General features: G+C 42.2%; 1 protein-coding gene across 2 annotated transcripts; it reads left to right on the top strand.

The window, feature by feature from the left end:
- Window positions 1–1,715: 1,715 nt before the first annotated feature.
- Window positions 1,716–21,087, top strand: LOC122421647 (sulfotransferase 2A1-like). 2 transcript variants are annotated; one of them, XM_043437824.1, is made up of 7 exons: window positions 1,817–1,954; window positions 5,505–5,762; window positions 10,800–11,008; window positions 12,066–12,192; window positions 16,642–16,736; window positions 18,912–19,089; window positions 20,665–21,087. In XM_043437824.1, exons 2-7 carry the CDS (start codon window positions 5,627–5,629, stop codon window positions 20,775–20,777), a joined length of 858 nt encoding a protein of 285 aa, XP_043293759.1. In that variant the 5' UTR covers window positions 1,817–1,954; window positions 5,505–5,626; the 3' UTR covers window positions 20,778–21,087. The 2 variants fall into 2 exon arrangements, with proteins under 2 accessions (XP_043293760.1, XP_043293759.1); XM_043437825.1 differs by lacking the exon at window positions 5,505–5,762 and having other exon boundaries at window positions 1,716–1,954.
- The last annotated feature ends 3,257 nt before the right edge of the window (window positions 21,088–24,344 follow it).

Here is a 24,344-nt window from a genome sequence, read left to right as displayed (position 1 = left end):
CAGAAGACACGGGTTCCTCCCTGGTCTGTGAGGATCCCAGGCGTCACAGAGCAACTAAGCCCATGCACCACAACTATTGAGCCTGTGCTCCAGAGCCCGGGAGCCACAGCTACTGAAGCCCATGTGCCCTAGAGCCCGTGCTCCACAAGAGAAACCACAGCAATCAGATACCTCCTCACCTCAACTAGAGAGTAGCCCCGTTCGCCACAACTCGAGAAAAAGCCTGGGCAGCAACTTAGACCCAGCAGAGTTAAAAATAAATAAGTACAATTTTTAAAAAAACTTCATATTTTCTAAGATCAAAAACATTTCCCTTATAATCCCACAAAAATGATAGGAATCAGGGAAGTTTGTGTTGATGCAATGTTATTATCTAATCCACAGTGTGCATTCAAATGTGCTCAACTGTCCCAATAATAAAAAAATAACATTTTCTGTGGTCTGGAAGTCAATCCAGGTTTTAGTTTACATTCTCCTCTATCTGGAACATATCCTCAGCATTTCTTTTTTTTTTTTAATAATATTTTGATAATTTAAATGGGGCCAGACAATAGTTTTAGAAAAGATCCTCAATAAGAGTTTACACAACATGTTCTCATTAATACCTTCACATCTAGACTTCATGTTTTAAATATGCCCATATAAAAAGGAAAGAAGGTAAGGACTTCCCTGGCAGTCCAGTGGTTAAGACTCTGAGCTTCCAAAGTAAGGGGTATGGGTTCAATCTCTGATCAGAGAACCAAGATCTCACATGCCGTGAGGCATGGACAAAAAATTTAGAAAAAAAAAAAACAGATGGGGAGAGTAAATTCACCATGGGAAAATCTAACAAGCATTACTTCTTCCAGGCAATCAAAGTCAACAACAGCAATGAGATGTCAGGTTGATAGTAAATACCCTTGAAATGCTGTGACTGTACTAGTATTTTACGTCCATGATCTTCCTCTCCAAAACCCAGAAACCCAGTCTAATTATGAGAAAAACATCGGGCACACCCCAAGAGAGGGACTTCTCCTAAATACCTGACCAGTAATCCTCAAAACTGTCAAAGTCATCAAAGACAAGGAGAGTCTGAGAAATTGTCACAGCTAAGACAGACCTAAGGAGACATGAAGACCCAATGTAATGTAGTGTCTGGGGTAGCATCTTGGACAAAAGAAATGATACTAGTTAAAAACTAAGGAAGTCTGAAAGAAGTATGGACTATGAGAATTATTTACACTATCTATACAATTTTCCTATACGTCTAAAAGTGTTGAAAGTACAACAAAGCTTATTTAAAATATATTTTAGGATTTTCCTGGTGGTCCTCTGGTTAGGATTCTGCCTGCCATTGCAAGGGACATGGATTTGATACCTAATCTGGGAAGTTTCCACATGCCATGGGGCAACCAAGCCCCTGTGCCACATACTCAGCCCAGCTGCCTAGAGCCCCAGCTTGGCAAAAGAGAGTAACCCCTGCTTGCTGCAGCTAGAAAAAGCCCACACACAGCAATGAAGACCTGGCGCAGCCAATAAATAAATAAACTTAAAGATATACATTTTTAACCCACCACATGTCTACACCCTCCATCTTGTTACTAAACTCCTGGTTCCCTCCCGTGAAGTCAAACTCAGGTCACCCCAGAATGTTCTCTGAATGACTTCACGGTTGCCCAATATTATCAATCTTGTGACCCTCTCTTTTTATGGGTAGGCACACTCATCAAAGACCTGGGAGAGATTAATGATTGTTCGAAGTTGACTATAAAACACATCTCCCAGTTCAACAGTGACTACTGCTAAAAGGCTCACGAGAGGTACAAAGAGCTCATCATTATGACAGGAAAGTTTATATGGTTTGAAGGGATACCCTTCCCAAGCCTGGATTACTCACCTGAAGTCCTGAGAGAGGTGCAGGAGAGTTTTATTATTAAAGATGAAGATGTCTTACTGCTGACTTTCCCCAAATCAGGTAAGGAAGCAGGATCAGGTACTGACAGGATGGGGCTATGGCCTTCATATAATTAGCAGACAGATGGAATGCTTTTTGTATGCCGACAACGCATTAGGGGAATAGAAATGTGCACTGATCCCACTGATGTTCAGAGAAAAGGATCGAGCCAGGCAGTTACACAGTCAGCTGAGTGCTCAGAGGGGGTAATCAAAGGCATCAGAGGAAACCATGGGAGTGAAGCATAAGGCAGATTCAGCTGTTTGTAGAGAGGAGTGGAAGAGGATGGAGAGTGAAGTCAGTAGAGGAAATGGGCTGCTATTGTTTAGTCCCTCAGTCCTGTCCGACTCCTTGTGAAAGCCCTGAACTGTAGCCCACCAGGCTCCTCTGTCCATGGGATTTTCCAGGTAGGAATACTGGAGAGGGTTGCCATCACCTTCTCCAGGGGATCTTTCCGAGCCAGGGATTGAATCCTAATCTCTTCTGTCTCCTGCATTGGCAGGTGGATTCTTTACCATTGAGCCACCAGGGAAGCCCTAGAAGAAGTAGGGGAAGGATGTAATTCTGTGAGATGATGTATATGTTAATTAGCTTGACGGTGGTAGTCTTCACAATGTGACATGTAACAAATGAACATGTGCACCTTAAATATACACATTCGTCTTTTTAAATAGAATTTTGCTTCTTGCTTTTATTATTATTCTTGATTTATTTTGGTCTGTGTTAGGTCTTCATTGCTGCGTGGGCCTTCTCTAGTTGCAGTGTGAGGGCTTCTCTAGAGGTAACTTCTCTTGTTGTGGAGCCGGGGTCAGGGCTTCAGTAGTTGCGGCACACGGGCTGAGTTGCACCACTGTCTGTAGGATCTTCCCAGGTCAGGGATCAAACCCATGTCTCCTACTTTGGCAGACGGATTCGTTACCACTGAGCCCCCAGGGATGCCCTATTTCTGCTTTATATGAAAGAGACAAAAAAAAGAAAAAAAAAAAAAAAGAAAGAGACAATAAGCTCCCTGCTAGCAGAAACAAGTCTTATCCAGTTACTTGTATAACATAATGGAGCAATGGAGAGTTTGGTCTTGTCATGTTGCCCCCACTGTTTTTGAACTGAGGGAGTTAAACGTATACGTCCTTAACATGTTAGTAATAAGTCAATAAAACGAGGTGGGAGGGCTGGTGTGGGGAGTAAAACATAACTACCACAGCCAAAAAACAAGGTAGAGGAAATTACATCTAAATTGAGATTAAAAAAAGAGTGAACATGGGGCTTCCCTGGTGGTCTAGAGGTTAAGAATCCGCCTGCCAATGGAAGGGACATGGGTTCAGTCCCTGTGTCCACATCCTGTGGATCAACGAAGTCTGTACACCACAACTATTGAAACAGTGCTCTAGCACCCACAAGCTGCAACTTCTGAGCCCATGAGCCACAGCTGCTGAAGCCCGTGTGCCTAGAGCCTGTGCTCCACAAGAAAAGAAGCCACCACAATTAGACGGCTTCTCAGCAGCCCCTGCTCACTGCAACTAGAGAAATCCCCAGTGCAACAATGAAGACACAGCACAGCCGTAAATAATAAAATAAACAAATCTTTTATTTTAGAAAAAGGAAAGAATTAGCAGCAAGAAAATAATACGCTTTTTTTAAAAAAAAAAATAAGAATGACTGTGAAATTATTTTGTGAAAAGAGATGTTTTCCAGGACTTCCCTGACGGTCCAGTGGTTAACAATCTGCCTGCCAATGCAGGGGACATGGGTTCAATCCCTGGTCCAGGAAGATCCTCCATCCTCTGGAGCAATTATGCCCGTGTGCCACAACTACTGTAGCCTGCAGGCTCTAGAGCCCGTGCTCTGCAACAAGAGAAGTCACTGCAATGAGAAGCCCGAGCATCACAACTAGCGAGTAGCCCCCCACTCACCACAACTAGAGAAAGCCCAAGTGCAGCAAGACAGCCAAAAACAAATGCATAAATAACTATAACTTTTTTAAAAGGAGGGATTTTCCAGTAAAGGTATCAGCATAGATAGTGGTCAGGAATTGGAAAAGAACTTGACAAATCCACTGAACTGAAAGGATGTGGATCATATATCTATGAGGGATGGGGTCATAGAGGGACTGTGATTGGGCAAGAAGCAAGGCTGAAGTTATCGGAAGTGCTGTGGTAATGATAAGCCAAGGGCAATGGGAATTTGTTCAAAGGCCAAGAGCAATGGGAACGTGTTCAAAGGATTTAAGCAAATAGCCGAAGCTTAGAAGCAACCCAGAGGTCCACTGACAGATGAATGGATAAACAAAATTTACTGTCCACATATTGTAGAATATTATTCAGAATTAGAAAGGAATGGAGTTCTGACACACGCTATAACACAGATAAACTATGAAGACATAGTATGTATGAAGGGAAGTGAAAGTGTTAGTCGTTCCAGTTATGTCTGACTCTTCATGATCCCAGAAACTGTAGCCTGCCAGGCTCTCCTGTGCATGGGATTCTTCAGGCAAGAATACTGGAGTCTGTAGCCATTCCTTTCTCCAGCGATATTCCCAACTCAGGAATCAAACCGGGGCCTCCTACATTGCACCAACTGATATATGAGGGAAAGCCCCTTGTGGCTCAGCTGGTAAAAAATATGCCTGCAATGTGGGAGACCTGGGTTCGATCCCTAGGTTGGGAAAATCCCCTGGAGATGGGAAAGTCTACCCACTCCAGTATTCTGGCCTAGAGAATTTCTTGGGGTCGCAAAGAGTCAGCTAGAACTGAGATGTCAGACTGATAATAAATACCTTTGAAATGTTGTGACTGTACTAGTATTTTACGTCCATGATCTTCCTCTCTAAAACCCAGAAACCCAGTCTAATTATGAGAAAAACATCGGGCACACCCCAAGAGAGGGACCTTCTCCAAGATACCTGATCAATAATCCTCAAAACTGTCAAAGTTATCAAAGACAAGGAAAGTTTGAGAAACTGTCACAGCTAAGACAGACCTAAGGAGACATAAAGACCCAATGCAATGTAGTGTCTGGGGTAGCATCTTGGACCAGAGAAACTATATTAGGTTAAAAACTAAGGAAGTCTGAAAGAAGTATGGACTATAAGAATTTTTTACACTCTATTTACAATTTTCCTATACATCTAAAAGTGTTGAAAAAATAACAAAGCTTATTTAATATATATTTTTAGGATTTCCCTGGTGGTCCACTGGTTAGGATTCTGCCTGCCATTGCAAGGGACACAGGTTCGATACCTGGTCCGGGAAGTTTCCACATGCCATGGGGCAACCAAGCCCCTCTGCCACATATTCAGCCCAGCTGCCTAGAGCCCCAGCTTGGCAAAAGAGAGTAACCCCTGCTTGCTGCAGCTAGAAAAAGCCCACACACAGCAATGAAGACCTGGCGCAGCCAATAAATAAATAAACTTAAAGATATACATTTTTAACCCACCACATGTCTACACCCTCCATCTTGTTACTAAACTGGTTCCCTCCCGTGAAGTCAAACTCAGGTCACCCCAGAATGTTCTCTGAATGACTTCACGGTTGCCCAATATTATCAATCTGTGACTCTCTCTTTTTACGGGCAGGCACACTCATCAAAGACCTGGGAGAGATTAATGACTATTCAAGGCTGACTATAAAACACATCTCCCAGTCCAACAGTGACTACAGCTAAAGGGCTCACGAGAGGTACAAAGAGCTCATCGTCATGACAGGAAAGTTTATATGGTTTGAAGGGATACTCTTCCCAAGGCTGAATTACTCAACCGAACTCCTGAGAGAGGTGCAGGAGAGATTTATTATTAAAGATGAAGATGTCTTACTGCTGACTTTCCCCAAATCAGGTAAGGAAGCAGGATCAGGTACTGACAGACTGTGGCTGTGGCCCTCATTCATTCAGTAGACAGATGGAATGCTTTCTGTATGCTGACAATGCATTAGGGGAATAGAAATGTGCACTGATCCCACTGATGTTCAGAGAAAAGGATCGAGCCAGGCAGTTACACAGTCAGCTGAGTGCTCAGAGGGGGTAATCAAAGGCATCAGAGGAAACCATGGGAATGAAGCCTAAGGCAGATTCAGCTGTTTGTAGAGAGGAGTGGAAGAAGATGGAGAGTTATTTCTGCAGAAACCACTGCAGAAATGGGCTGCTATTATTTAGTCGATCAGTCCTGTCCAACTCCTTGTGAATCCCCTGAACTGTAGCCCACCAGGCTCCTCTGTCCGTGGGATTTTCCAGGTAAGAATACTGGAGAGGGTTGCCATCCCCTCCTCCAGGGGATCTTCCTGACCCAGGGATTGAATCCTAATCTCTTCTTTCTCCTGCATTGGCAGGTGGATTCTTTACCACTGAGCCACCAGGGAAGCCCTAGAAGAAGTGGGGGGGGGGGGCACATAATTCTGTGAGATGATGTATATTTTAATTAGCTTGACAGTGGTAGTCTTCACCATGTGACATGTAACAAATGAACATGTGCACCTTAAATATACACATTCGTCTTTTTAAGTAGAATTTTGCCTCTTGCTTTTATTGTTATTCTTGATTTATTTTGGACTATGCTAGATCTTCATTGCTGCTCTTACGTCTTCATTGCTTCATTGCTTTCTCTAGTTGCAGTGGGAGAGCTTTTCTAGAGGTAGCTTCTCTTGTTGTGGAGCCGGGGTCAGGGCTTCAGTAGTTACGCCTCATGGCGCAGTAGTTGCTGCACACGGCCTTAGTTGCCCCACTGCCTGTGGGATCTTCCCGGGTCAGGGATCAAACCCATGTCTCCTGCACTGGCAGGCGGATTCTTTACCACTGAGCCCCAGGGGATGCCCTTGGGGTATCTGCTTTGTATGAAAGAGACAATAAGCTCCCCGCTATCAGAAACAAGTCTTATCCAGTTACTTGTATAAAATAATGGAGCAAGGAAGAGTTTAGTCTTGCCATGTTGCCCCTACTGTTTTTGAACTGAGGGTGTTAAATATATAGGTCCTTAATTTGATAGTAATAAGCCAATAAAACGAGGTGGGAGGGCTGGGGTGGGGAATAAAACATAACTACCACAGCCAAAAAGCAAGGTAGAAGAAATGACATCTAAATTGAGATCAAAAAGAGTGAACGTGGGGCTTCCCTGGTGGTCTAGAGGTTATGAATCCTCCTGCCAATGGAAGGGACACTGGTTTGATCCCTAGTCAGTGAAGATTCCACATCCTGTGGAGCAACTAAGCCTGTACACCGCAATCATTGAGCCGGTGCTCTAGCACCCACAAGCCGCAACTGCTGAAGCCCGTGTGCCTAGAGCCTGTGCTCTGCAACAAATGAAGCCACCACAATTAGACGGCTTCTCAGCAGCCCCTGCTCACTGCAACTAGAGAAATCCCCAGTGCAACAATGAAGACACAAGCACAGCCGTAAATAATAAAATAAACAAATCTTTTTTATTTTAGAAAAAGGAAAAAATTAGCAGCAGAAAATGTTTTTCTTTTTCTAAAAAAAGAGTGAATGTGAAATTATTTTGTGAAAAGAGATATTTTTCAGGACTTCCCTGATGGTCCAGTGGTTAACAATTTGCCTGCCAATGCAGGGGACATGGGTTCAATCCCTGGTCCAGGAAGATCCTCCATGCTCTGGAGCAATTATGCCCGTGTGCCACAACTACTGTAGCCTGCAGGCTCTAGAGCCCGTGCTCTGCAACAAGAGAAGTCACTGCAATGAGAAGCCCGAGCATCACAACTAGCGAGTAGCCCCCCACTCACCACAACTAGAGAAAGCCCAAGTGCAGCAAGACAGCCAAAAACAAATGCATAAATAACTATAACTTTTTTAAAAGGAGGGATTTTCCAGTAAAGGTATCAGCATAGATAGTGGTCAGGAATTAGAAAAGAACTTGATAAATCCACTGAACTAAAAAGATGTGGATCATATATCTATGAGGGGTGGGGTCATAGAGGGACTATGATTGGGCAAGAAGCAAGGCTGAAGTCATCAGAAGTGCTGTGGTAATGGTAAACCAAGGACAATGGGAATCTGCTCAAAGGCCAAGAGCAATGGGAACATGTTCAAAGGATTTAAGCAAGTAGCTGAAGCATAGAAGCAACCCAAAGGTCCATTGACAGATGAATGGATAAACAAAATTTACTATCCACATATTTAGAATACTATTCAGCCTTGAAAAGGATTGGAGTTCTGACACTTGCGACAACACGGATAAACTACGAAGACATAGTATGTATGGAGTGAAGTGAAAGTGTTGGTCATTCAGTTGAGGCTGACACTCGTGATCCAGTAGACCCTAGCCCTTCAGGCTCCTCTGTCCATGGGATTCTCCAGGCAAGGATACTGTAGTGTGTAGCCATCCCCGTCTCCAGGGGATCTTCCTGACTCAGGGATCGAATCCGGGTCTCCTGCATTGCAAGCAGATTCTTTTATCATCTGAGTCACCAAGCTCTGCATGGTATGAAGTATCAGAAAGAGAAAGTAGAATGGTTGCCAGGGACTGGAAGGAGAAGAAAATGAGAAGTTGTTACTTAATGGGCATGAGATTCAGCTGTGCAAGATGGAAAAGTTCTGGAGATCATTTGCACAACCATGAGAATATTCTTAACCCTACAGAGCTATACAGGGCTGCCTGGTGGCTCGGTGAGAAAGAGTCCGCCTGCCAGTGCAGGAGATGTGGGTACAATTCCTGGGTCGATAAGGTCCCCTAAAGAAGGAAATGGCAACCCATTCTGATATTCTTTTTTTCTTCTTCTTTTTTTAAAAATTAATTTATTTATTTTAATTGGGAGCTAATTATTTTACAATATTGTAGTGGTTTTTGCCATACATTGACATGAATCAGCCATGGGTGTACATGTGTTCCCCATCCTGATTCCCCCTCTCACCTCCCTCCCCATCCCATCCCTCAGGGTCATCCCAGTGCACCAGCCCTGAGCACCCTGTCTCAGGTATTGAACCTGGACTGGCGATCTATTTCACATATGATAATATACATGTTTCAGTGGTATTCTCTCAAATCATCCCACCCTCGACTTCTCCCACAGAGTCCAAAAGTCTGTTCTTTACATCTGTGTCTCTTTTGCTGTCTGGTTATATAGGGTCATCGTTACCATTTTTCTAAATTCTACATATATGCGTTAGTATACTGTATTGGTTTTTTTCTTTCCGACTTATTTTACTCTGTATAATAGGCTCCAGCTTCATCCACCTCATTAGAACTGATTCAAATGCATTCATTTTATTTTTTTATTATTAAAATGTATTTATTTTTAATTGAAGGATAATTGCTTTACAGTATTTTTTTCAATTTATTTTTATTAGTTGGAGGCTAATTACTTTACAATATTGTAGTGGTTTTTGCCATACACTGCCATGAATCAGCCATGGATTTACATGTATTCCCCAGCCTGATCCCCCTCCCACCTCCCTCTCCACCCGATTCCTCTGGGTCTTCCCAGTGCACCAGGCCTGAGCACTTGTCTCATGCATCCAACCTGGGCTGGTGATCTGTTTCACCATAGATAACATACATGTTTCGATGCTGTTCTCTCGAAACATCCCACCCTTGCCTTCTCCCACAGAGTCCAAAAGTCTGTTCTGTACCTCTGTGTCTCTTTCTCTGTTTTGCATATAGGGTTATGGTTACCATCTTTCTAAATTCCATATATATGTGTTAGTATACTGTATTGGTCTTTATCTTTCTGGCTTACTTCACTCTGTATAATGGGCTCCAGTTTCATCCATCTCATTAGAACTGATTCAAATGAATTCTTTTTAATGGCTGAGTAATATTCCATGGTGTATATGTACCACAGCTTCCTTATCCATTCGTCTGCTGATGGGCATCTAGGTTGCTTCCATGTCCTGGCTATTATAAACAGTGCTGCAATGAACATTGGGGTGCACGTGTTTCTTTCAGATCTGGTTTCCTCGTGTGTATTGCCCAGAAGTGGGATGTGGGTCATATGGCAGTTCTATTTCCAGTTTTTTAAGGAATCTCCACACTGTTCTCATAGTGGCTGTACTAGTTTGCATTCCCACCAGCAGTGTAAGAGGATTCCCTTTTCTCCACACCCTCTCCAGCGTTTATTGCTTGTAGACTTTTGGATAGCAGCCATCCTGACTGGCGTGTAATGGTACCTCATTGTGGTTTGATTTGCATTTCTCTGATAATGAGTGATGTTGAGCATCTTTTCATGTGTTTGTTAGCCATCTGTATGCTTCTTTGGAGAAATGTCTGTTTAGTTCTTTGGCCCATTTTTTGATTGGGTCATTTATTTTTCTGGAATTGAGCTGCAGGAGTTGCTTGTATATTTTTGAGATTAATCCTTTGTCTGTTGCTTCGTTTGCTATTATTTTCTCCCAATCTGAGGGCTGTCTTTTCACCTTGCTTATAGTTTCCTTTGTTGTGCAAAAGATTTTAAGTTTCATTAGGTCCCATTTGTTTATTTTTGCTTTTATTTCCAATATTCTTGGAGGTGGGTCATAGAGGATCCTGCTGTGATTTATGCCGGAGAGTGTTTTGCCTATGTTCTCCTCTAAGAGTTTTGTAAAAGAATGAAACTAGAACACTTTCTAACACCATACACAAAAATAAACTCAAAATGGATTAAAGATCTAAATGTAAGACCAGAAACTATAAAACTCCTGGAGGAAATGCATTCATTTTAATAGCTGCCACTCTGGTATTCTTACTTGGGAAATCCCATGGACAGAGGAGCCTGGAGGACTACATTCCATAGGGTTGCAAAAAGAGTTGGACAGGACTGAGCAACTAAACAACAATTGAACCGTACATTTAAAGAGGGTTAAGATGGTACCTTTATGACCTGTATACATTATAAGGATTTTTTAAAGTCAGATTAAAATGATTGATCATATTTTTCCTTTCTTTATCTAGGAACAAACTGGTTGATTGAAACTGTCTGCCTGATTTACTCCAAGGGGGATCCCAAGTGGATCCAATCTGAGCCCATTTGGGACCGCTCCCCCTGGGTAGAGAATAAGTATGGGTATGAATTACTAAAGGAGAAGGAAGGCCCACGTCTCATCAGTTCTCACCTCCCCATCCAACTCTTCCCCAAGTCTTTCGTCAAATCCAAGGCCAAGGTCAGTGTACCGTAGTGAAGACAGTCTTCATCAGGACTTCTCTGGTGGCCCAGTGGTGGTGCTCTGTCATTTAAGTCATGTCCAACTCTTTGCAGCCCGATGGACTGTAGCCCACCAGGGTCCTCTGTTTCTGAGATTTTCCAGGCAAGAATACTGGAGTGGGTGGCCATGCCCTATAAGGCATCTTCCCAACCCAGGGATTGAAGCTGCATCTCTTGTGTCTCCTGCATTGCAGATGGATTATTAACAATGAGACACCAGGGAAGCCCCAATGCAGGGGACACAAGTTCAATTCCTGGTCGGGGAAGTTTTGCATGCCATGGGATGCAGCCAAAAAACAAAAATATAAAATAAAGATAGACTTGAGCAACGCTTGTTAAACTTTAATTTGCCTAGGAATCACTTGGAAATCTGATTGAAATGCAATTGTATTCAGTAGATATGGGGTGGGACCTGGGAGTCTTTATTTGATGGTGACACAGCTATACTGGAATACAAATATGTAGACCATTCTGCAGGTTATTCTAGCCAGGTGTAAGCCAGAGACCAAGGGAAACGATCATGCCAAAATCTTAGAAAACCACATTTAAATCCAAACTAGAATTTATAACTGTATTATACCCTGAATAATCCTCCTTTGTTGCTATAAAAAATAATAATAATAATTAGCCAGTCTTAATTAAATAAATACTTCCTGCCACTTATGTAGATGCACCAGAGAGTTGCTCATATGAGAAGCGGCACACTTAAATCAATGCCTAAATTCGGGGTGATTACTCAGCCTTCGTGACTGGTTTTTCTAACCACTATGTGTTTCTACATCCAGCTGATAGCTTGGGTGGTTTGTTTGTGTGGCTGTACCACACACCAGGTGGGATCCTATTTCCTGACCAGGGATCAAACCCACACCCCCTGCAGTGTAAGCACAGACTCTTAACCACTGAACCACCAGGTCTTCAGCTTTTTCTCCATTTTTATGAAAGTCATAAAGGTTGGGGGAAAAAAAGTAAGGTTAGAAAATGACTTGATTTTTCATCATCCTATTTTTCTCTTTAAGATGATCTACCTCATCAGAAATCCGAGAGATGTTTTTGTGTCTGGTTATTTTTTCTGGAGGAGTGCAAAATTTGTTGAGAAACCAGAATCACTGGAAGAATATTTTGAATGGTTCATCCAAGGAAATAGTGAGTGAATGTAAAATATGAAAGCTAGGGTCCTTCATCAGACTTCTTTTTTTCACTTTTAAACCCAACCTGATGTCTCTACATCTTACCAACCCATGAGTATCACCATCACCACTGGAACCCAGATTTTCTAAATCCACATACTGTCTTATAGAGCAGCAGAACCTCAACCAGCCTCTTTGTTTGCCCCATCAGAAACTATTCTAGCTATTTTCTGAGTCTCCAGGATCTGTCTAATACTAGCACCAAGCACTCATATTCTTTCCTCTACTCTCCTAATCTATGACTTTCTGAAAGTCAGCTTTCATTGGCTTTCTGGACAATACAATCCTGACTTTTCATCATTTTTCAGATGCATCTTCCTTATTCCTTTATTTATTTATTTTTAGCCACATTGGGTCTTCACTGCTGCACGGGCTTTTCTCTAGTTGCTGAGAGTTAAGGGCTACTCTTCATTGCAGTGCACAGGCTTCTCATTGCAGTGGCTTCTCTTGTTGTGGAGCTGGGGCTCTAGGCTGCTTGAACTTCAGTAGTTGTGGCACGTGGGTTGAGTAATTGCAACTCCTGGGATGAAGATCAAAGATCTCAGACCCAGCCCAGACAAATAAATAAATATTTTTTTAAAAAAAAGAAAGGCTCAGACATGGTAGTGTTAGTTGCTCAGTAGTGTCCAACTCTGCAACCCCATGGACTGTAGCCTGCCAGGCTCCTCTGGCCATAGAATTCTCCAGGCAAGAAAACTGGAGTGGGTTGCCAAACTAACGGGACTAACAGGAGCACAACTCCACCCATTAGCTGATGACTGGATTAAAGCTTTACTGAGAGAGGCTCTGTCCACCAGAGCAAGACACAAACAGAGATGAACAATACTCTGGAAGGAATCAGTAGCAGAATAACTGAGGCAGAAGAATGAATAAGTGACCTGGAGGACAGAACGGTGGAAATCACTGCCACAGAACAGAATATAGAAAAAGAATAAAAAAAGAAAATGAAGACAGCCTAGGAAGCCTCTGGGACAATGTTAAATGCACCAACATTTGCATTATAGGGGTCCCAGAAGAAAAAGAGAGAGATAAAGGACCCAAGAAAATATTTGAAGAGATAGTAACTGAAAACTTCATAAATAGTCAACCAAGTCCAGGAAGCTCACAGAATTCCAGCAGGATAAACCCAAAGAGGAACTCACCGAGACACATAGTAATCAAACTGACAAAAATTAAGGACAAGGATCAAATATTAAAAGCAACAAGGGAAAATGACAAATGACATACAAGGGAACTCATAAGGTTTATCAGCTGATCTCTCAACAGAAACTCTACAAGCCAGAAGGGAATGACACAATATTTTTAGTGATGAAAAGAAAAAAATAAAATAAAAAGAAAAAAAAACAAAAGCAACAACAACAAAAAAAGAGAAAACATACAGTGATGAAAGGGAAGAACTGACCACCAAGATCACTCTACCCAAGAAGACTCTCATTCAGATTTGATGGAGAAATCAAAAGCTTTTCAGACAAGCAAAAGTTAAGAGAATTCAGCACCACCAAACCAACTTTACCACAAATGCTGAAGGAATTTTTCTAGGCAGGAAACACAAGAGTAGGGAATGACCTAAACAAAATACACCCAAAACAATCAAGAAAATGGTAATAGGATCATACATATCAATAATTAACTTACATGTAAATGGATTAAATCCACCAACCAAAAGACATAGACTGTCTGATCAGATGAAAACATGCACACATACGCTTCCACTTACCACATGACTCTACTTAACCACCCAACTTGTACATAATTATTTTATATTGTTGAGTTAATCACATTTCCATTTTGGATTGCAATTTTAATTGTCTTTTACTCTTTGTCTGGCTATTGATTGTGAAAAACTAATAAATATCTTTTACTATTGTGATTATGTAACTATCACTCACTTAACACCATTGCATCATGATTGATTAGCAGGAAATAATAGAATTCTATATCATCAAAACTACCATTTAATAGAAAAACCTGTCATCACTTTTTTTTTTATTAGTTGGAGGCTAATTACTTTACAATATTGTAGTGGGTTTTGTCATACATTGACATGAATCAGCCATGGAGTTACATGTGTTCCCCATCCTGATCCCCCCTCCCACCTCACTCTCCACGCGATTCCTCTGGGTCTTCCCAGTGCACCAGGCCTGAGCACTTGTCTCATGCATCCCACCTGGGCTGGTGATCTGTTTCACTATAGATAATATACATGCTGTTCTCTCGAAACATCCCACCCTCACCTTCTCCCACAGGGTCCAAAACTCTGTTCTGTACACCTGTGTCTCTTTTTCTGTGTTGCATATAGGGTTATCATTACAATCTCTCTAAATTCCATATATATGTGTCAGTATGCTGTAATATTCTTTATCTTTCTGGATTACTTCACTCTGTATAATGGGCTCCAGTTTCATCCATCTCATTAGAACTGATTCAAACGAATTCTTTTTAATGGCTGAGTAATATTCCATGGTGTATATGTACCACAGCTTCCTTATCCATTCGTCTGCTGATGGGCATCTAGGTTGCTTCCATGTCCTGGCTATTATAAACATGTCATCACTTTTTAAAATCCAGATTCATGTTAGAATTATCTTGAAATTTTTTGAAAAATACAAATGCCCAAGTTTTGCCTTTTTTTCCCAAAGCTCCAGATGTGTTTCTAATGAGCAACCATGTTTAAAAACAACTGGACTATATGCTGATCTTTTATCTAGCTTGTTTCACTTTTTCTATTTCATATTTGGTGATCCCATTTCATTTAGTTTATGTTTTCCAATTTCTCCATCTCCCCCTCTTTTTTGATGTTCTTTCTCAAGCCTTTATCAAGCATAATAGAAAAGCTTTCATATACATATATGTGTGTATAAAATATGTATAATATATGTTTTAGAAACTTATGAATTTTTGCCTACCTATAAAGCTTATAACATTTTGATCCCACTTGTTTGACTTAGTATGAATAGAATGCTAGATTTCTAATTAACAAAAGACTAGACATGCAAAAAGCAACAAAGCTTTACCGTATAACACAGGGAACTGTAGTCAATATCTTGTAACAACCTATAATGGAAAATAATCTGAAAAATAATAAATAATATATGCATATTGTTGTTGTTCAGTCACTAAGTCGTCTCTGATTCTTTTCGATCCCATGGACTGCAGCATGCCAGGCTCTTCTGCCCTCCACTATCTCACAGAGTTTGCTCAGATTCATGTCCATTGAGTCGATGACGCTATCTGACTATCTCACCCTCTGCCGTCCCCTTCTCCTTTTGCCTTCAATCTTTCCCAGCATCAGGGTCTTTTCCAGTGAGTCAGCTCTTTGCATCAAGTGGCCAAAGTATTGGAGCTTCAGCTTTAGCATCGGTCCTTTCAATGAATATTCAGGGTTGATTTCCTTAATATTGACTGGTTTGATCTCCTTGCTGTCCAATATGTATAACTGAATCATCTTGTTGTTCACCTGAAACATTGTAAGTCAACTAAACTTCAATAAAATATATATATATATACATATACTAAGAAAGAGAAAATACAGAGAAAGGAAATCTTCAAGAAGACATGCCTGAGAATTTCCTCATTGATGAAATCTGTTTGAAGAACCACAAAGCCTTGCAAAGAATTATTACAAATAAATCACCTAGCCTCTAAGAAAGCTGTAGTAGGAAAAAGAAAAGAAAACCTTAAACCAGAGGAAAGACAGTTTCCCAAAGAATAATGATTCCAACAGCAACATTGAAGGCAAGATGGTGGGGAGGGAGGGGTGGAGGGCAGGGAGGAAGCAAGAGGTGTGGAAACAGTGAGAATACAGCCAACAACTAAACATTCGAAAGGCAGAACATATTAGGGGCAACCAGAACACTACTTCTCAGGTCACATGGCTCTCTGGACAAGATCTCCTTACAGCATATAAAGCTGTATACAAAACCTGCTCCAAGTGAACTAGCCTTGTTTTATTTTATTGGGTTTCTAAATTTTTTATTTTTGGCTAAGCTGGGCCTTCACTGCTTTGCTCGGGCTTCAGTGGTGGTGAGAGGGACTGCTCTCTAGTTGCAGTGTGAGACTTCTCACTGCAGTGGCTTCTCTTTGCTGTGGAGCACGGGCTCTAGGTGTGTGGGCTTTGGTGGTCGTGGCCCACAGCCTCAGTTGCTCCAGGTCATGTGGACTCTTCCTGGTCCAGGGATCAAACCCTCGTCCCCTGCACTGGCAGGCAGATTCTAATCCGCTGCGCCATCAGGGAAGTCCTAGGCTTTTTAAAGGGCTAATGCGTGATGCTGGATACTAGTTACAGCAAGCATAAAAGTGCCCTGAGTTGTGCTAGCATTTATGTCCACACAGTGAACATATATATGGATCCCTGTTTTTATTCTGTGTGTCATCTACTCACCCTTTCTACCTTCTCTGTATGTAGTGCCATTTGGATCATGGTTCGACCACACTCGGGGCTGGATGTCCATGAGAGACAAAGAGAACTTCCTGATACTGAGTTATGAAGAGATGAAATGGGTAACTATTGCTCTTATAATCAGCAAACTCTTTCTCATCTTCACTCCCTCTAACTTCCCTCCCTTCCCCTGTGTCTCCCTTCCACCTTCTCGAAGTTTAGCCTGTGCATGGTCAAGAGAAGTGAGAACTTAGCCACCAGGTCTTCATTGCCCTTTTTATGGTCAAACGCCATGCTCTCTTTCGTCATGTGTTCTTTATCTCATTTTACAACATCCAAGAACTGACTCATTGGAAACGACCCTGATGCTGGGACAGATTGAGGGCATGAGGAAAAGGGGACGAGAGAGGATGAGATGGTTGCATGGCATCACTGACTTGATGGCTTTGAGTTTGAATAAACTCCAGGAGTTGGTGATGGACAGGGAAGCCTGGCGTGCTGCTGTCCATGGGGTCGAAAAGAGTCAGACTTGACGGAGCGACTGAACTGAACTGAACTGGACAACATCCAAAGGGCTTTTTCCATACACTGAGGCAGAGTACAATGGCTTGTGCTCACACTGGTCACTGGTTCTGTAATTTCTAGAGGCATATCCTATGGTGCTGCTGATAACCTAGTAGTGAGAGGGGTCTGAGAAAGAAGATGGGAATGGGTAGAAGCAAGCTGGGTTCCAGAGATGTGTTCAGCTGTCTGACATCCCAGATGGACTGGGATCTCCCACCTGACCTCCCAGGTGGGAGAAAAATTAAGTCATAAAATCAATCAGTATGATTACTCTGAGGCCAAGTACTGAACTGAGCAGTAATTGGCAGGAAAAGCTGGCAGGTGATACTCAAAACCAGTAAAGCTGATGAAACCATAGAGAGAAGAACTTTAACCTTTCATGGTATCTTGGAGAAAAGGAAAATAACACAAACACTGGCTTTTGCTTCTATCCGAGAAACATTACTTTCCATCATCTTCTTCCAGCTACTTCTATTCAATCCTCAATGGCGTCCACATGAATTTCCTTTTTACCAAGGAGTCTTTTGTAAATAACAATTTACCCCAGTTATTTGTTTTCTCTCTCTCTCTCTCTTTTTTTCCCCCCCTTGGGGGGATGGTGGTGGTGATTTTTGTTTGTTCGGTGTTGCTTTTTTCCTTTTTCCTTCTTTTTTCTTTTTTTGATGTTTTATGTTTTATCGCTGTGTGTTTTCTTGTTAGCCCATACTGAAGGCTCATGGAATAAAGAAAAAAAATTAAAGCATTTTAGCTCTAAGAGGAAAGTCTCTGATTCAAAGCAAAGCCTTTCTGGTTATAAAACCCATTTTCTTATAATCTCCCAGGATCATGGGCCAAGAACTAATTATTGAGATAATAAATAAGAAGACATGGTAAATTGTGTTATTCAAATGTTAGTTGTGAAAAACAGCATTATTTGGGCACATAGCCAAGGCTTGAAATCAATTCCTTAAATTTTTGTCAAATTCTCCCTGAAACTCTCCTGCCTAATCCCGCTCATAATTGTCTAGAATCCCTTCTAAAGTCTCTTTGGAAAACTCAGTATTTTAGTGTTAAGGTGTCCTGAATTCAACTATACTGGGGAATCCATCATGGTCCTTCCATCTTTTTTTTCCAACTGTTCTCTAAGTCATTTTTGTTTGTTTGTTTACTTTATTTCTTAAAATTTTTAGCTCAGTGGTAAAGAATTTGCCTGCCAATGCAGAAGCCCCAGGAGACACGAGTTCGATCCCTGGGTTGGGAAGATGCCCTGGAGGAGGAAATGGTAACCCACTCCAAGGCTCTTGCCTGGAAAATCCTGTGGACAGAGGAGTCTGGCAGGCTATAGTCCGTGGGGTCTCGGAGAGTCAGACACACCTGAGCACACACAGGCATAGTTGCTTTACAATGTTCACTGTACAGCAAAGTGAATCAGCGAAGTGTTTACATATATCCCCCTTTTTAGATTTCCTTCCCATTCAGGTCAACACAGAGCGTTGACTAGAGTTCTCTGTGCCACACAGTAGGTTCTCGTTAGTTGCCTATTCTTTACTTAGTATTGACAGTGGCTATGTGTCAATGTCAATCTCCCAGTTCACCCACTCTGGACTCCTCCAACTCTATCCCTACTCACGTCTCTACATTATTTTCTTTTCCTCTCCCCTCTCCTCCTCCTCTCTCTGTTGTCCCCTCCCCCTCATCTCCTTTTCTACGTTCTTGCTCTTTCACATAATCTCTCAGATTTTCTCTTCTTCTAGGACACGAGGAGCACTGTGGAGAAGATCTGCCAATTCCTGGGCAAGGAACTAGAACCAGAAGAACTGAACTCAGTCCTCAAAAACAGTTCTTTCCAGGCCATGAAAGAAAACAATATGTCCAATTATTCCCTTGTGAAGGGTTTGCATTTAGAGGAAAATGCACATCTTTTGAGGAAAGGTAAAAGAAAACGTGCTGCCTTCAAAATGGATCAGAAAATGTAGAAGTTATGCTTACAACCATAACTGGTTAGTGCAGTAACCACTGGGAGTAGGGACTGTTGGAATTTATCAACGTAAATTGCTCATCACTTGACATTGTCTCTTGTGAGCCCTTATCAGGGTGTCTCTTTTTATAGTACTGAGGTGGGCTGCAGGCTCTTGGAGAAAGTTTTTCAGGTATAGTATGGTGATCAGTCTTATCCAAGGCCATTCAAACTCTCTCTCTCAGAATTTAACATGGAAGGTATTTCTTCTGCAAACAGTAACCAGGTTAATTCACTATTCTTGCTAACTCGCTAGCTGTGATTGACCCAGAAAATTAGGACAAGATTAGGAAAGTTCATGTTTGTGTTACTCCTGGTGATTGAACATATCCTCAACAACAACAACACAAATGTATGAAGAACAGCTCAATTGGAAAAAGGAAAGAGGAAAGACTTTTCACTTAGCTGAGAGCCTGTCTTGTTATCAGACATTATAAAGCTCCCTGTGATGAGAAATTAATCATGTCCATATCCTTGAACTCAAGATGAATGAACAGAATATACAGCATAGAGGGGGAGGAGCCTATTTTCCCAGAATCCTATAGTTCAAATAGATTGAGGATGTGATTCATGCAAGGAAGAAATGAAATGGATGTCCCTGGTGGTCCAGTGGCCAATACTCCGTCTCCCAATGCAGGGTGTCGGGGCTCCTTCCCTGGTCAGGCAGCTAGATCCCACATGCTGCAACTAAGACGTCAAATGCCACATGCTACAACAAAGATCAAAGATCTCGAGTGCCACAGCTAAGACATGGCACAGCCACATAAATAAATAAAAATAAACAATTTTTTAAAAACCAGAAAGACCAGTTAGATTTCTAATACAATAATCCAGGTGAGAAATGATGCTAATTTGGATATAGGTGGTAGAAGCAGAGGTTGCGAAAAGTGGCTAAATGCTGGTTCTATCAGAAAATAGAGCTGCATTATTGCCGACAGATTATACACTGGGAGAGAAGAGAACAAGGGAAATTGTTTCAAGCAGGCAGAAGTCTAAATGGGTATGACTGCCAAGCAGTAAAAAGCAACAAACCATTGGTCATTCTGCTTTATTAGCTCTGATTTCCATGTCAAGCAGACAGAAGAAATAGATCCAGGGCTTCCTTGGTGGTCCAGGCGTGAAGAATCAGCCTCTAGCGCAGCGGACATGGGTACAATCCCACATGCCTTGGGACAGCTAAGCCCATGCATTGTAACTCTTGTTCCACAAGAGAAGCCACTGCCATGAGAAGTCCGAGCAAGGCTGGAGAGGAGCCCCCAACTGCTGCAACTAGAGAAAGCCGGTGTCAGCAACAGTGACCCAGTGCAGCCATAAATAAATAGATAAATAATTTTTTAAAATAAATAAAATAAAAGGTGTATGAATGTATTGTGCACTACTTAATAGCAATACACTTTTAAAAAGAAAAGCAACAGATTCAGGAAGACATGTAGTGGAGTCTTGAGACCGACCCCTAGATCTGATCTGAGTCTCTATTTTATGTTTGTCAGGCGTGACTGGGGACTGGAAAAATCACTTCACGGTGGCCCAAGCTGAAATTTTTGATAAACTATTCCAGGAGAAGATGGCAGACCTTCCACAAGAACTGTTCCCATGGGAATAATGTTCTAAATCTTCCAGATCTTATATGGATATTGATATTTGTTCTCCTGCCCTTATACATGTGAGTGACTGGGGGTAATTGCATAAAACCTGTTATTTCATCGTGGTGTTTTGAATGATCAAATCTCTGCATTTGACAACTTGACTGTTAAATTTTATCAGGGTACCCCCTAATTCACTTTGTGGCATCCTGACTTTTTAAAAATGTTTATCATGTTTCATCTCATTCCTATAGAGTGGTAAAGAAATAATATTACTCCCCAATTATGTCTATTTTTAAATAAAACTGAGAAATAAAATTACAAAGCAGATAAGGCGTCTTCTCTTTCCATTGCCTGTATCTCTACAATTTACTATTATGGTGACCTTGAAATATATCATTTCCAACCTAGCATTATTCTCTTATTATGCCGTGTTTGACCATAAACAATATATAGAATTTAGGGAGGGTTTTTAAACCTAGAAAAATGGTGTCCTGCATAATGCACTCATCAACTTGCTTTTCAACTCAGTATTTTCTGTTTGGGTGTCTCTGCATGTTGATTGTATAACTCATTCATTATTAGGTATTGAGATTTATAATTTAGTCACCTATCCTCCCTCAGATTAATTTGGATATCTTCCCTGCCAATTTCTCCCGATTTAAAATATGGCTTTAGCCTAACATATGGCCTAACCTTGGAGAATGTTAGATAAATGGATTTTTAAAATGTGATATATACAAACAATGGGATATTATTACTGAGTCTTAAAGAAGAAAGACGTTCTGTGAAATATGGATGAACTCGAAGGGCATTCGTATTAGTGAAATAAGTCAGGCAGAAGAACAAATAGTGTGTGACTCCACATACATAAGGAACATAAAAGAGACAGACTCATAGAAAAAGAAAGCAGAATGGTGGTTGCCAAGGGCTGGGGGAAGGGGACATGGGGAGCTGTCACTCATCAGGTGCTGTCTTAGTCATACAAGATACAAGAATATGTTCTAGAGACTTACTCTACAATGTTGTGCCTATAGTTAACAATACTGGGTTGTGCATTTAACAGTTTGTTAGAGGACTTCCCTGGTGGTCCAGTGGTTAAAAATTCGCTGGCCGATGCAGGGGACACAGGTTCAATTCCTGGTCTGGGAACTGGACCCACATGCCTCAGGGCAACTAAGCCGGTGCTCCACAACTCCTGAGCCTGTGCTCCAGAGCCCAGGAGCCACAACTACTGAAGCCCTCAGGCCCGAGAGCCACCGCAGTGAGAAGCCACCCACAGCAACTAGAGAAAAGACCACGCAGCAACGAAGACCCAGCATAGCCAAAAAAGAAAAAAGATTAAATTAGTTAAAAAAAAATTTTTTTAATCAATCAGTATACTTCACCATACCCACAAACTAAAGTAAGAAAATCACATAAGTGTATCAACTGATGCAGAAAAATCATTTAATAAAATTCAATATATACCCTTTTCTTCTAATGTTTGAGAACCAGTAGTTTTTTATTTTATTAAATTTTTGGCCTTACTGTGCAGCATGCAGGATCTTATATCCCCCCACCGGGATCAAACCTACAGTGAAAGCATCAAGTCCCAACCACTAGACAGCCAGGGAAGTTGTCCGGTACAGATCTTTTTACGTCCTTGAGTACGTTTATTCCCAAGTATTTTATTCTTTTGCTACAACTATAAATGGAATTGTTGGCTTAATTTCTCTTTCTGGTAGTTTGTTGTTAGTGTATAGAAATACAACAGATTTCTGTATATTAATTTTGCATCCTTCAACTTCACCAAACTCATTCATGAGTTCCAGTAGGTTTTTACTGGCACTTTTAAGATTTTCTTTGTACAGAATCACGTCCTCTGCAAACACTGACAGTTTTACTTCTTCCTTTCCATTTAGATTACTTTCATTTCACTGTGGGGCTTCCCTGGTGGCTCAGATGGTAAACAGTCTGCCTGCAATGTAGGAGACCTGGGTTCAATCCCTGGGTAGGGGAGATCCCCTGGAGAAAGAAATGGCAACCTGCTTCAGTATGCTTGCCTAGAGAATTCCATAGACAGAGGAGCCTGGTGGGCTACAGTCCATGGGGTGGGAAAGACACGACTGAGTGGCTGAGACTTCCACTATTTCACTGTGGATGAAGCCAGGTCCCAGGACTAGGGTTAGCCTGCTGGCAGGCAGAGCTGGGTCCTGGGGTCTGGTGGCAGGGCCCAGGGGTCGCAGAGCAGGTGTAAGGCCACTGGTGGGTGGGGTCAGTTTTGTCACAGTTAGCTGCAGGGCCCAGGGTGTCTCGATGTTGTGTTGACCTGCTGGTAGATAGGACCTGGGCCCAGCCAGTCCCCGTGGAAAGATGTGGCCTGCTGGTGGGTGGGCCTGTTCTGCAGACTCAGGCCTGCAGCCTTCTTGCTCCTGTCTGGCCCCCTGGTGGGTGGAGCGGTGCTAGGGGTTCTTGTTGCTGTTCAGTTGCTCAATCCTGTGGGAAATATTCAAGACCTGCCAACTGGAAGTTACCACCTCCCTTCTTCCTGAGCTGAATGGGAATTCCAGATGCTTCCATCATCGTGGATGGTGAGGACACAGCCTGAGATTGTGGAGGGAGGAGGAATCGAGCCCAGGAGAGCTTGCAAGGGGGTGGCAAAGATTCCTGGATTCAGAAAGGGGTGGGGGAATCCCTAGGAGCACCACCCTCCCTCCCCCATGCCCAGAGTGAGTCTGAATCTTACCTGAATCTTACCCCCTCTTCTGTCCCCGAACACTCACAGGGACTTCCCCCACCTGGGCTCCTTCTCCTGGAATAAACAGAAGACTAGACTCCTCCCTGCCCTCCCCTACAATGTCAGGGTTTGAGTGGGGTGGGGTTCCAGGGAGTGGTGTGTGTACATCCCCACCAGGGTCTGTTGTATAATCAAGAGAGTTCTCATTATACCCTGGCATTCTGTCTCCCCCTCCCCTGTCCCCCCGACGCTTCCCCCCAGAGCCTGTCACATGAGCGTCCCCCTCCCAAATCTGATCTAATTCTCTCTCTGCTCTGCTGAAGCCGGCCTGGCCTTAAGAGGATTGGAGCATTTGCTAAATGGGACCAGGCCAGGGTCAGAGGACCGACTGTGGGGGGGACTCAGGAGGCAGGGCTGCCGCAGGGAGGCGGTCAAAGGAAGAGGTTGATGGAGAGACAAGAGGAGTAGAGAGAAGAGATTCCTACAGCCATTTAATAAAATCAGAAAGGGGATAACAAACACTCCCTAGCTCTGTAGGAAACAGTGCTTACAAGATGACCATGAATGTTACGAATTTTCAAGTTATCAAGCCCAAAACAACATCCAGATAAGTTGTTACAATTTTTTTTTAATTGAGCCAGGTCCCTAAATACAAAATAAATCTATCCACAGAATCTTATATACTGAACACAGATTTTTTTTTAAATTTTTCCTCCCTCCCCATCCCACCCCTCAGGGTCATCCCAGTGCACCAGCCCTGAGCACCCTGCCTCATGTTTCGAACCTGGACTGGCAATCTATTTCACATATGGTAATATACATGTTCAATGCTATTCTCTCAGATCATCCCACCCTCACCTTCTGCCAC

The sequence above is a fragment of the Cervus canadensis genome, chromosome 18 (genome assembly GCF_019320065.1).
Source record: "Cervus canadensis isolate Bull #8, Minnesota chromosome 18, ASM1932006v1, whole genome shotgun sequence".
NCBI classification, from domain to species: domain Eukaryota; kingdom Metazoa; phylum Chordata; class Mammalia; order Artiodactyla; family Cervidae; genus Cervus; species Cervus canadensis.
This window is presented reverse-complemented; position numbering and strand designations above follow the sequence as displayed.

What these genes read in the sequence shown, in the direction of transcription:
- LOC122421647 (XM_043437825.1), top strand. Translation starts at nt 1,819, where the DNA reads ATGACAGGAAAGTTTATATGGTTTGAAGGGATACCCTTCCCAAGCCTG. An exon ending in GCTGACTTTCCCCAAATCAG is followed by an intron (nt 1,955 to 10,799) that starts GTAAGGAAGCAG and finishes TTCTTTATCTAG; the next exon opens with GAACAAACTGGTTGATTGAA. An exon ending in TGCACATCTTTTGAGGAAAG is followed by an intron (nt 19,090 to 20,664) that starts GTAAAAGAAAAC and finishes TATGTTTGTCAG; the next exon opens with GCGTGACTGGGGACTGGAAA.